At 39.9% G+C, this 13,098-nt stretch overlaps 1 protein-coding gene across 1 annotated transcript; it reads right to left on the reverse strand.

The window, feature by feature from the left end:
• On the reverse strand, positions 1 to 3,133 carry LOC139656012 (endothelin receptor type B-like). The gene is made up of 7 exons (XM_071533477.1): positions 2,708 to 3,133; positions 2,419 to 2,531; positions 1,977 to 2,181; positions 1,495 to 1,635; positions 1,236 to 1,369; positions 1,037 to 1,145; positions 1 to 159 (listed from the first exon to the last, which is right to left on the reverse strand). The coding sequence occupies exons 1-7, from the start codon at positions 3,131 to 3,133 to the stop codon at positions 1 to 3; spliced, it is 1,287 nt and encodes a 428-aa protein (XP_071389578.1).
• Between the last annotated feature and the right edge of the window lie 9,965 nt (positions 3,134 to 13,098).

The raw sequence follows: 13,098 nt of genomic DNA on the forward strand, positions 1-13,098 counted from the left end.
TTAGGTGTCCTCCTGCTCAGGTAGAGGTGTGGAAGTGTGTTTATGAGCTTTGATGTTGCTGTGCTCTGAGGCTTGCTCCTGCATTTTGGACTTCAAAACAGACTGTACCTCATCATGGGTAACAGCTTGAAGAGGTAGGCACCAACTGCACAGACATGCCTGAAGGACCACACACAAAGACATTTGGTCAGAGGACAAAAACACCCATCATCCCCTTCACATGGAAAAAATGGCTACTAAGAAGGTTTATTTAGCTGACCAGTGATAATGTTATAATCCCAGTGGATACACAGTCTTGCCTGTGTAGTATTTCTTTGAATAATGACCTACAGTGAAAGACTAATACTGAATTCTTAGTTTGGGGAGGAGAGAATAGAGAGTGCTTCTATTCAGTTTGCGTGTGTGTGTCTGTGTCTGTGTGTGTGTGTGTGTGTGTGTGTGTGTGGAGACGTGTTGAAGGCGATCTTTGGTTTGGGGTTGTTGCTTTTCATGAAAAAGGAATTCTTCTCTTGAAGCAAAAAAGAAAAAAGAAAAAAAAGAAACATAAACATTAAAAGCCTTTATTGCCGAGGAACAAGAAGAACAGAATAGTTCTTCATGCAGTTTGGTGTGCAACTCTAACAATGACGGCCATGGCACGGCAGAAACACACTGCAGTATTTTTTGAGCTGTTCTTTTGAACTAGCCATGCAATTAAGGCTTTTTAAACTTTTTTGCTTGAAGAGTGCCTTGAAACTCCTTCTTTTTCATTAGACTGAATCATTGCCTGACTTCATTCTGATTCAGTGATGAACTTTCTGGTAGATTGTCTGGTGTCTGACTATGTTTTCGCAGACCATTCTCACTATTCACCACCTCAGATTATTTCTTGCTGCGGGCCATTTTAAAGACAAAGACTCCGACATGACCTTGATGACACAGTATGGTTCATCCAACATGGATCAAAGTGTTTTCTGTCCCTGTATCCCATCAGCTTTCTCTTAAAAGGGATTGCATCATGTATAAGAACTAACTGTAAAAAATAAGTATATCTTACCTTGAAACATCTCTTGAATCTTTTGCTGACTATGTACAATGCAATAGGGTTGATGCATGAGTTGAGTGATGCCATATTAATGCCAAAATAGTCCAGGACCAGAAAGACACTAAGAAAGGAGGGAAAGAGTTGGTTAAGTCACACAAAGGCAAGTGGAACAGATACAGAACAATGTAGGTCCTGTATTCTCCAGGCTTACCTGAGTAGCTGGCATCTGTTAGGATCTTTCTCATCATATATGGTTGATTTCAAGATTCTGCTGAGGTAAAGAGGCAGCCAGCAGAGTGCGAACACAATCACCAAACAGAAGACGGTTTTTGCAACTTCTCGTCTCTAGTATGAAAAGAAGAGATAGGATAAATAGTACAGTTGATGTTGAACTCGAAATAGGACACATGGTAACAAGTGATTAAATATCACAAAATGTCCTTAAGCAAATGGACTGGGTAATTAATAACCTGTTTGGTGTGGTCGCTTAATGTATTCTCAGTATTCCTCAGCATCTTCCTGGTCATTAGTGTGTAGAAGACAGCAGTCCAAGCCAGCGGCATGCAAAAGTAGAAGCCAAAGAGCCACCAGTCTTTCACTGATTTATAAAACTGTTGATTAAACATGACAAAGATGCACAATCAGTCACTGTTGCAGATGACATTATGTTCAATGGCTGCTATGATATAGCATCCTATGCATATAACAATGGTTTTATAGTAAGATCCATGTCTACCTTAACAAGGACATTTTTTATGAGATGATATTGTATAAGCATGTGTTCAACATCAGTAGTTGGACCAAAAACATGATATAACATGAGAGGTTTTCTTTGTTATGCGTCCTATCAGCAGTTACATATTTTATATTTGAGATGAAAAGAGAATCAAATCAAAGACATGTTGATCTGTTTGTTTTATCCTGTTGCATTTTGTTGGGGCTATTACATTACCTGCATGAACTGCGTTGTTTGCATGGGATGAAGTAGGCATATTCTCAGATGCTTTTCTTTATAGTCCATTGTTATCATATCAAAGCCAACGACTTCAGGCACAGCCAGCATGGTGGAAATAACCCATATCAAAGTTATTTCGATTGCTGTCCACATTGACACTCCAATGCCTTTGATTCGATTCCAGGATACAACAGCTCGATATCTGAAAAATCAATGGGGAAATGATATGGCTTGGGGGACTTTTGTCCATAACAATGAAACATTTCTTGATTAAAGAACATTTCAAGGGCTGATACAAAACAAATCTATCTGCTTGATGAAATATAGATACTAGCAAACAGACACCATTACTTCTAGAGCGCAGGACAGTATTGCTTATCAGAGCAGTGAAAAGATTCAGTGTTCGGGGAAATGAGATGTTCCTTTGACATTCCCTTACCTGTCAACACTCAAGGCACATAAACTCAGCACAGTAATTCCAACAGAGGTTTTCTGTATGAAGGGGACTAGTTTACACAATACCAAACCAAATGGCCAATCTTCTGCCATGAGCTGCAAAGAAAACAGAGGGATGTTTTGTAACTAGCAGCATTAAAAAATGCCCAGAGTCGATTCAAGGCAGAATTATAAGATTGAAGTTCTACAATGGATAGAAACAGCAGAGTAACAGGATAAGGCGACACATTATTTTCTCATTGTAATTGCACACCTTGCGGCAAATAACTCACCCTGTACGCATTGATTGGAATGTCTATCACAATATGTATTAGATCCCCCAAAGCAAGGCTGGCAATAAGAATATTAGGTCCGCTTCTCATGCATTTGTTTACATATATGATTTTCAACAAGGCTGAATTCCCCACTATTCCAACGACGAACACGAGGAGAGAGACCACAGAATTGATATATTTGAATGTGTCTCTGATCCCAGCTGACTCCAAGCACATGGGAGGGGTTGCTGTTTTTGATTCTGATACTCGGGGTGGATGAATTGAGCTGTTGGATTTGTGCGTCTCCAGTATCAAAAGACCAGGGGACGCCGTTTCGGAGAGTTCAATTACAGGGAATGGCTCTGAATGCTGATCACTGGTCTCTGCGCTGACTGGAATATTTCCCTCCAGCAGTAGGCAAAGAACAAGAGCCACGAGCCACATGGTTGATGATTTCCTCAAAATGTTTTGGCCGGAATTTGGCTGAAAAACGAGAATGAAAAATCATTACCACACCATCCTAGCCTTGAGGTTTAATACAAACTGATCAAGGTATAGTGCTTCAGTTACTGATCACAACAAAAGGCAAAAAATGTGCGTCTATATAAAAATTGATATAATACAGTGAACTATGCCAGCTTACCTTCAGATGCACACATGCACACTCTGCATCAAAGGAGTCTCTAATCCCCACAAAACAGGCTGTATGTTCAACACACAGGACATCTATACGCTACTGTGCCTGCTATAATGTTAAAACCCAGCAGAGGAAAATCAGGGTTTTATAGTCTAAGGTATCACTGTCAACATTAGTCATCAATCTGTCACTACTTTTACTTACCTTGATGCATCACCCTGAGTGGATAGTGTTGAGGTTTATTGTCTGTTAGCGCAGAATTAGATCATTTTAGGCTACATGTTTCAGCAGGGATAGTATGTCACATTTTTTCCCCCTTTTTTTTACATTTAAAAGGTTTGCTATTTGCCTGTTCTACATACAAGTTGAACAAATCTCAAAATCTGAATAACTGCAGCCAAATATCTATCTTACTTTATTTTAATTTAAGCAGATAGGTTCCCTCATGTAACCTCTATCACTGAACTTATAATCATCATTAATGTTTGTAATGGGAATAGAAATACTTTCTTGTACAATGGTGTAGTGAGCATAGAGATAAAACAACAGACAACAACAACAAAACAACAAACTGTCATATCTCTATGGCAGTGAGGTCCATACATAGAGATAAAACAAGTATATGTATCTATATCTTTATATTTATGTATCTATATATATATATATATATATATAGGGCCTAGATACAGAGGTGGGATGTAACAAAATAAAAATACTTCAGTACTTAAGTAAGATTTTCAAGTATCTGTACTTTTACTCACTACATTTCAAAAGAAAATCTGTACTTTCTACTCGCTACATTTTCAAAATAGACTCGTTACTCTCGGGAAATCATCAACTGATTTTCTAAAAAAATATATATATATTTTCAGCATCAGACAGCTTCCATCCCGGAAGCAGCTGATCAAAAGCCAAATGTGGTTGGCTGCTTGTTCAGCAAAGCGACACCAAAAATTAGGGAAAGGGAGAGAGAGAGAAGCAACACGAAGAAGAGAGAAGCAACAAGAGAGAGAATTAACGTTCGTGAATTCAGCTGCTAGGGTTAGCGTTAGTGATTTGAGCTGCAGACTCTTTCTCATCTGGGATTCAGAGGAACGCTCCGCAGAAAACCAGTTTAGAACATTAGAAATGACTTTTTTAGAGAACGACTTTTACTTTTATACTTAAGGTAAATTTAAGTCCACGTACTTTTATACTTTGACTTGTGAAAAGGATTTGAAATGGTACTTCAACTTCTACCAGAGTATATTTTTAAATGAGTATTTCCACTTTTACTTGAGTAGGGAATTTGTGTACTTCTACCACTGTATATATACCTAGCTCTATGGGCCCATATGTCATTTGTCACTATGGCATTCTGGATGGACCTGATGCAAAACTATTGCCATGTAACTGACGAAGAACCCCACTTGAACAATAACAAAAATAATACAAATGGAACCGTGCCATGTTCAGTGAGTCGTGCCCCTCCAGAGGGTTTGCTTCAGTTGTCATATCGTTTTCAAAATGAGTCAGTCTCCGTCATACGGGAGATATACTGCCTCTGCATCCTCAGAGAGTCCTAAAGAAGGTGACTTTTCCCCTCGACAGCTTCATGACAACCTGCAGAGCCTGGAGGAGCAGAAGACACGTGACGACCAGAGAGATCTCGTTGTTAATATTGTGCCCGACGAGCATCGCGCGTCTCCTTTGAACGCTGAAATTTGCGCTCCGCTGGCGACAAATGACCTTGGGAAAGTATGCGCTGGCAAACATCCACGAGAACAACCGGTTAAGAAAAGTGAGGTGTCTGAGAAGGATCGTGGAAAAGTATGACAACTGTTCAAATGTGACACTAGGTAGTCTATAATGCAACTTTTTCTTGTACTATAGGCCATTGGAGACGACCAGGCTGCTTCAGGACGTCGGGCATAAATGAAACGGCAGTAAGAAATTATTATTAGCCTATTCATTTTTTTTAGCCTAGTTTAAATTGCAAAAGTTGACCTACAACTTCACGATAATCCCCATAGCAACAGTAGCTAGCCTACTAGCTAGTTCGTTCCTGTTTGTTCCTTACTTTGCTCCTTTGTAACTACTCAGGATTTGTTTACCATATTGTAAAGTGTTACCGGATTTTCTTTGGTATACTTTTCCCTGTATTTCTGCATTGTTAGGATATTTCTATTCCTTCTAAAAATGTATGACAGTATAGTGTTTTTTTGTAAGGCAATACAGGCCTATTTTAGTCAGTACACGAACAATAAGGACTTAAGATAAATAAAGCTGTTCTGGCAGAATAATACTACACTTCTCTGTCCCATCAGGAGCGGTTTGGTCTCAGCAGAGCTGACAGAGGTACATGCGTTGGACGGAGGAGTCATCACTGTGGTGAGCGCTCAGACCCAGACAGACTGGGAGTGGGTGGAGCACATCCTCTCCCTCAGCTGTCAAGGTAGCCTACGTCAGACAGTCGGGGTGCGAAGGGGTCACCTCTTCCTGCCTCCTCTCCCCTCTCATGACTCAAACATCTGTCAAACTCCTAATTATTTCTCTCTTGTGCAGTTCAAAAGGAAACGAAAGACCCGAGTCTTTGCAGGCAGACGTGGTGAGCATGGTCACTGTCCCTGGTTTGTCAGAGGTAGCTTGTGGCAAAATGGAGTGTTATCTAATTTGTATTAATCAGGTAATGTGTATAAGTCTTGGTTTCTTTTACAAAAACGAGGAGACAGGATGAAAAGACATCAAAGAAGGATTATGGTATACCTTGTGTGGGCCCACCCACTCTCTTCGCGTACAAGCCAGAGTCAAAACAATCTCCTGCTCTTGTTGAAAAGGTACCTTTGACTTGAACCAATATCTCTATACTGCCTGTAGTGCCAGAAAATGACAGTGATGGCCTTTTTCATCTTCTCACAATAATAGCAGCATGTGGAGGCTATAATATCAGAGGTGGAGAGGTGATTGTGAATCTGTTTTTGCTGCACTGTAGGTTCCAGAGGTTGAGTCCAAATGGGATACACATCTTGCTGAGTGTGAGTACTGCCAGCAGCCCTGTAAGCCCTTCATACGCACTGAGCTATTGGAAAATGAAACAGACCTTGAGATGGTGAGAGTGGCTTGTTTACTTCCAGCAAGAAATTGAAAACAAATTCATTAAGAAATAATGACTGCTCAGATAACCTTTCCAGAGTGACTGAATGATCTTCATTTGTGGTAATACAGTGGGGAAGGGTTTGTAGGAGAAGCTCTCCAGCAGCTACAGAATTTTTTAACGCTGAGATTTTCTCTTTTTATTCAGCTCTTTTGCTGTGAGCAAGCGAAAAAAATGAGGGAGTTTCTTGTGGAAGTGGAGCAGAAATTGGCACAGGAAGAGTTAGATAGAAAGATTGATGTGAACCCTCACCCACTGAACAAGGAGGAGAAGAAAGTTGCAAAAGAGCAGGCAAAAGAGAGGTGAGTAGACGTAACTGATGCCTGTTCGTTTTGACAGCAAGCTATTAGAAAACCGCCCTGCATTCATTCGGTCTTATACGTTGAAAGGATTGTGTGTCTCAGTTGCCGCTGACCGTATATATGCAATTGGTTGTCCTGCATTGCCTGTATTAATATCGGTTGCATTGTATCGCATGTCATGGAAGAGCTCCAATTCAGTTAGTGTTTAAGTTGAATGTACAGTAACAAAAATGCGAGGTGGCACCGGAATTCGATTTTCTGTTAGATGCCTTTCAAGTCTTGGTATTGTATTGTCGGTCACTTTTTCCGCTGCTGGAGAAATCAACTTACATTTCATCAATTTCCAATATAGGTTGAGACAGTTGCAACTCCAGAGAGAACAGTACACAGCTAACCAGAAAAAATCCTCAGGTAAGCGTGCAACTTGAGGGCTTCTCTGAAGAATGGGTAGCCTAGACAAAATACTATAAATGATGAACAAGATATTGAGCATGCAGCCTTTCATGCTTCTCACTGACAAAATGTCAATAAAGGGATATATTCCTTTGTCTGTTCAGGCAGATTGCAGATCAAAAAAATCTCCTACAGGCTGTCAAGTGAGATTTACATTATCAAAGATGAGCCTCACTTCCCTCAGATGGATATCAAAGATACCAGTGGCATGTTTACACTGCAGGAGGAGGCAGATGGCCAACACAAGGTATGTTCATGCATTTCATGTTGATATTGCTGCTGTCCTTGCCCCTCCTAAACCAGAATAGGCTTTTATTTTCAGTATACTGACAACTAATAACTTGTTTGATTGTTTTTACAGCAACATGATGTCATTAAGAAGTTCTATGCAAGTGGAAAATGTTTTCTCACCTTATATCCAGATAAAACAGGGAATGTTTTGTATCCTTTTACGCAACGCACAAAGTCAAGGAAGAGCTAAGACTAGGTCACAGAATTTAATAAGGGAGTACAAATTGGTTCCCTATGTTAAAAGGTTTGCACAATGTTAATGATCCTTAATAGATAAAGTTATCCTTCTGGGAAGGCAGCCATTGTAATATCCTCTGCAGAAGCTGGTGACTTCACTTACATAATCATGGAGGACAAGGACGTTGAGCCCGGCATTAGAGCCATTTTCACAAATAAGGGCCACTCTACATGCTTCCATCCCAATGGAGTGATATGGTAATTGTTACTCCGCGATAATTGTTATCATCCCTGGTAAAAGTTGCAGCGATTGGCCGGGAAACAAACCAAATAATAACTGAAATAATACTCAATGAGTAATTTAGGAATCCAATAAAAATTTTATAAGATTGGTTCCAAAAAGAATCAGTCCCTTGTGTGTTTTGGAAACCAGTCCTTTAGGATCCTGTTGGGCAGCCCAGTAGGCTTGTTGGACTCCTCTAGGATTTTCCTGAAGGCTTCTTAAATGACTTCTTGACCAGGGGCAGCATGTTGATTAACCTGCGCTTATGCTACAGGTTGTGAGAAGTGTATTGCTAATCTCTGTGTTGTGTCTGAAGGGTGAATCTGACCCCTGTTGGAGGTCTCTGCTTCAGTGAGACAGGAGCTTTGAGAAGGCGCTGGAGCTGGCTGGATGTTGATCCGCATATCCACACCCTTCCCTTCAAGCCTCTCACCCTTGCCCTGGGCCCATACATCAGTGTGCGCATCCACACACAAGAACGCATGTACCTCACCTTTGCACATCGTCAAAACAGCGTGCGCTTCAACGTGGGGTCAAAGCTCAAGGTGGGTACTGATGGATGTAGTGTAAATTGTGCATACAGTGATATAATAGTCTCCTTTCTCTTTGCATTATACATAACAGGTGCAGAAAAATACCTTCATGTCAGACTGCCTTCAGCAAATGACAGTGGTCATTAATGTTTTGGTGCTACTGACGATGTTCATCACAATTTTGCAAAACATTAGGATTAATGACTGTGTCTGTGCATATAATACACAGATGAAATTAATTCATTCGAAAATAGACATGTTATTTTTCTTTTAATCCAGCTCATTTGTCCAGAGAGCCATGAGAAGCTGGGGCCAGGCGTTCTGGAGCGATATCTTCAAATGACGAGCTTAGAGATTTACTCTCTGCTTGGCCGGATGCAGACCTGCATGTCCTACCACTCTGCAAATCCGCACAACATTAAGCCCCATTACAGTTTCATTGCCCAGACGCAGCGACTTAGGAGGCAAATGGAAAAGGAGAAGTCACCCAAAAAGATAAAGGCACAAATGATTTAACAGAGAAATTAATAATTGTCATAAACTGATGTCATTGACAGTGGTGTTACTGTTTACAGCCTTACATTATTTTAAATGACTAAATGAATTTTTGGTGCTTATTGAGGTATTCACAATTATGGAATTTGCAACTTCATTCAGATCACAACCCGCCTGAGCTTTATAGAAAAAGATTTAGGACAGATTGTCTCAATTAGTGTGATAATGCAGCCTATTTAGCTAGCAGCAAAATTGTCTGTGGTCAAGTTAGTTTATATGGGACATTCAGATATATATTTTAGCTTAATTAGCAATTGAATGGAACATACTGTATTTGGAGGAATGTTTTTAGTGTTAAAAACCTTTCTTCAGTGAATATAACTCTGAAAAACTTGCCAATGCAAAGACCTAGAAATCTGAAACCTATTTCAATGGGTGCTATCCTTCTCCAATCTGTTGTAACTGTAAATTTTCACCACGATTTCATTAAAAATAACAATATTTTCTTTATTATAGTTTAATATGCAGCGTTCCCTATCAATATATCACAAATTGTACCTGTTTTTGCTTACATTATGTTTTTAAGGTGTCATAAGCATGTCACTGTGTCAAAACTTACCCGTGTTGCATCCCAGCGCAACAACTTAAAGGTTTAGAAAGGACTCTAACTTAATCAGTGGGATCTTCCCTCTATTTTCTTTCCAATTCAATTTTAACTGATAGCATCACTTTTCTAATCTCTTGAAACTATTTATTCAGATTCAAACTGCCATTGTCTAGTTTCTAGCCTACTGGAAGAAGGCTGTCAATTCATTTAGAGTTATTTCCAGACCTCTAAATTATTGGGCTTAGAAATGCCTACCGAATGTGGGAATATTATCATTACTTTGATAGGACCCTGAGAGTAAGAGGGGCTTCTCTTGATTGGTAGTTTAATTTTTATGTTTTGGAGACCAGCATGTGATATGCACATTGTAGATAGACCTTATATTAAACAAAACAAAAGGTGAATATACAGTATATAATTCAAAGGGGGGGGGGTCTATTTGTGTGTTTTAGAGGTAATTTCCTAATGCCAAAGAAATGTTGAATGTGAGTTTCAAAGTCTTGTCTATCTTCATCATAGTGTAAGTTTTATCTTGTTGAAGATGGTATGGCATGGTATCCAGAGATATGGAGTTTCATGGTTTTGACTTATTCATGAAGCACAAGTTAAAGACCTCAAAGAGAATTTAATAAATTATGAACTGTCTTTGTTTTCTCTCCTCAGAGCCCTCCTAAAAACATGAAGTCTGAGCTGGAGACATCCCCAGATAATGAAGTGTTGGATTCACTCAGCAAGGAAACTCCCCAAACTCCCGCAGCTTGCCAAGGAGAAACTAAGGAGTCTTTAACTAATCTGGACAAGGTATGGAGGAAAACACCACATTTAAACTACTCTCTCTCCACATGAAGTATGAATAAGAATTAATTTATGGAACTTACAATTAGCCCACATTTGTCAAGTATTACAATTTGCTGCCATTACTTGAATATTCTGCTGATGCTTGTTTTAAAGCATGCCAGGCTGTAACATGATTTTCAGATACCTCATTAACTGGATTTTTGGGGGGATTTTTTTTTCCACTACGTATTTGAGAAAGAAAGAAAGAAAGAAAGATGAGAGGCTCCTATAGCATAGTGGCATGCTCATGTTGAAGGGAAAATGGACAAAAAATATATAAAAACAAAGTGTAATTTTGGTCATTTTGTCATCTGTTGAATGCAAGTCTCATTATTGCTTACATAGACTCGCAGTGGGGTTTGGTTGGGGGTGGGGAGGTTAAATTTAACAGTACAAAAACAAAAACATACCAGAGAGAAAATGTACACTTTTGTTTGGAGATTTCTTTCCAACATGTAAAGTAGAAAATATTCATTTAAAAATGTGGTCAAATTATAATTGTAAATTTGAAAATCATTACAGAGCATTGATTCAGAATTCTGTTCCATAGATACACACATCACACATTTTTCAGCCTCTCATATGTTGGTCTGTTTTATTTTATATTTTTTTGTCTTGTCAGTTTTTCTGTTGTGAGAGGGCATGGAAGTTACCAGAATTTTGGCTGGAGGGTGCAGTGGCTATCACTGAAGAAACCATGACTGATAGGGACCCAGCGGTGCGGAAAGATCAAAGGTCAGGATCAGCTTTGTCCGTTATTGGTTGCCACTATTAAATGCTTCTCAGATTAAATTCTTTGCCATTGAAACTCTCATGCTGCATTTTCCGTGCCACACCGCAGGTTGAAAGATTTGGCATTTCAAAGGAGCTCAGAACGTCAGAACTTTGAAGCAGGTTACGTGCGCTGCCCCACCACAATCTGTATTAAGCTTTGCATCTACCGAGGAGATGACAGTAGAAGAGACACGTCTGAGGCGGATGTACTTTACTGATCTTTCCCCTTCATTCATCCGTGCCTTGATGCCTTTAACATTACAGGACCCAAAGAACAAGTATCTGACACCATACGCTATCGACTCTCAAATGATGTTTGGACTGCCAAGAAGGAAATTTTACTCCCAGAAATGGAGATCATGGATTCTGAAAACACTGGACTGAAGGTGTTTTCATATGCCAAACTCACATGACCAATTGTTTCTTTTCACCAGACTTTCACATTATAGTTACCCATCACAGAATGCCCCAATCAACGACTATGGATGCAGAGTATACAAGCCTACATGTCAATTCATAAAACCATGTTTGGTTTGACAGGGGAAGAACCCACTTATCACACACTACGACAGTGGTCAAACATTTACCATAATATTTCCAGATGGAACTGGGCAGGTGTAGTATCCTTTTTTGGTGAATGTGAATGAGATCACACAATATGTCTATGCCAATATTCCTCTGGTATCTATTATATTTAAAAGATATGACTCCATAAATAATTATTGACCGTTGATTGTTTCCCTTAATGATTTAAAAGCTATCCATCAGGAAGACTTGCTATTCTTATATCTGTTGCATATTCAGCTGATTTCTCCTATGTGATCCTGGAAGACAAAGAGCTCCAGCCTGGCGTTCAGGCAATTTTCACAACCAGGGGCCAGGGTACCTGTTATCACCAAAATGGCCTTATTTGGTATGATTAGTTGTTTATTCATTGCAACATAATGTTATTTCATAGCATAAATATTATTGATAATACAATGTAATTAATACATTATTTCACAATCAGAGCATCTGCTTTTAATATCTGCTGCTCTACAGGGGAGCAATTTAGGTGGTTCATTTTCACAAATGATAACAATGGAAGCAGAGAGAACACAAGAAACCCTGAGGGGCTTACAAGTATGATTGTTTTCCTATTCTTCACAAGCAGCTTCTCTCCATCAGGGTGAACCTGACTCCAGTGGGAGGCTGCTACTGCAGTGACACAGGGGCTCTGAAAAAGCATTGGCGTTGGCTGGACCATGAGCATCATGTTCATGCGCCGCCCTACCAGCCCCTCTGTCTGACCCTGAGCCCCAACCTCAACGTCCGCATTCAAACCCAGGAGCGCATCTACCTCACCTTTACCTCTGGCAAGCACAGCGTATGCCTTAATGTGGGGGCAAAGGTCAGAGTGAGTTACTGTGGCTCATGGTCTTAATGTTACTAGACATAGCAATGGGAAAAATAAGGGATACAAATGGTGGACCCAGTTTTTGTAGGCCAAAGTACTGACTTTTCCTTTATTTTAATATTTTCTTGCTGTCGCAGCTGAATCAAGCCAAAGGTCTGATGCTGCCAGGGCCTGACATGGTCCAGAGGTATCTGCAGCTGAAGAGTGCAGAGATCAATGCCCTGCTCCAGAACATCCAGTCCCTCATCACCTATCAAAAGACTGTCAGCCCATGGAAGGTCAAGCCCCAGCACAGCCTCATCTCACAGATGGAGAGACAGAGGCTGCCAATGAAAAAGCAACACTCTGCCAAGAAGACCCCCTGAAGGGTTTGTGTGGCCATTTAATTCAACAGATTATGCCCTTGAATGACAGTTTCTCATTTGTAACTGTATAAAATGACTTGTAGTATCCATTTGTTGAGTTTGAATTCAATGGCATAGAGGTTTGTG

The sequence above is a fragment of the Centroberyx affinis genome, unplaced genomic scaffold, assembly GCF_046629955.1.
Source record: "Centroberyx affinis isolate AG114_WGS23_722 - 3 ecotype Tasmania unplaced genomic scaffold, CSIRO-AGI_Caff_v1 ptg002370l_1, whole genome shotgun sequence".
Classification (NCBI taxonomy): Eukaryota; Metazoa; Chordata; class Actinopteri; order Beryciformes; family Berycidae; genus Centroberyx; species Centroberyx affinis.

Bases quoted from the DNA above. Each gene is read 5' to 3' on its own strand.
- LOC139656012 (XM_071533477.1), bottom strand. From the start codon at position 3,133: ATGTGGCTCGTGGCTCTTGTTCTTTGCCTACTGCTGGAGGGAAATATT. The intron at 1,636-1,976 runs GTAATGTAATAG...TTTAATCAACAG, and splicing joins AAACAACGCAGTTCATGCAG to TTTTATAAATCAGTGAAAGA. The intron at 1,146-1,235 runs GTAAGCCTGGAG...CTCCTTTCTTAG, and splicing joins AACAGATGCCAGCTACTCAG to TGTCTTTCTGGTCCTGGACT.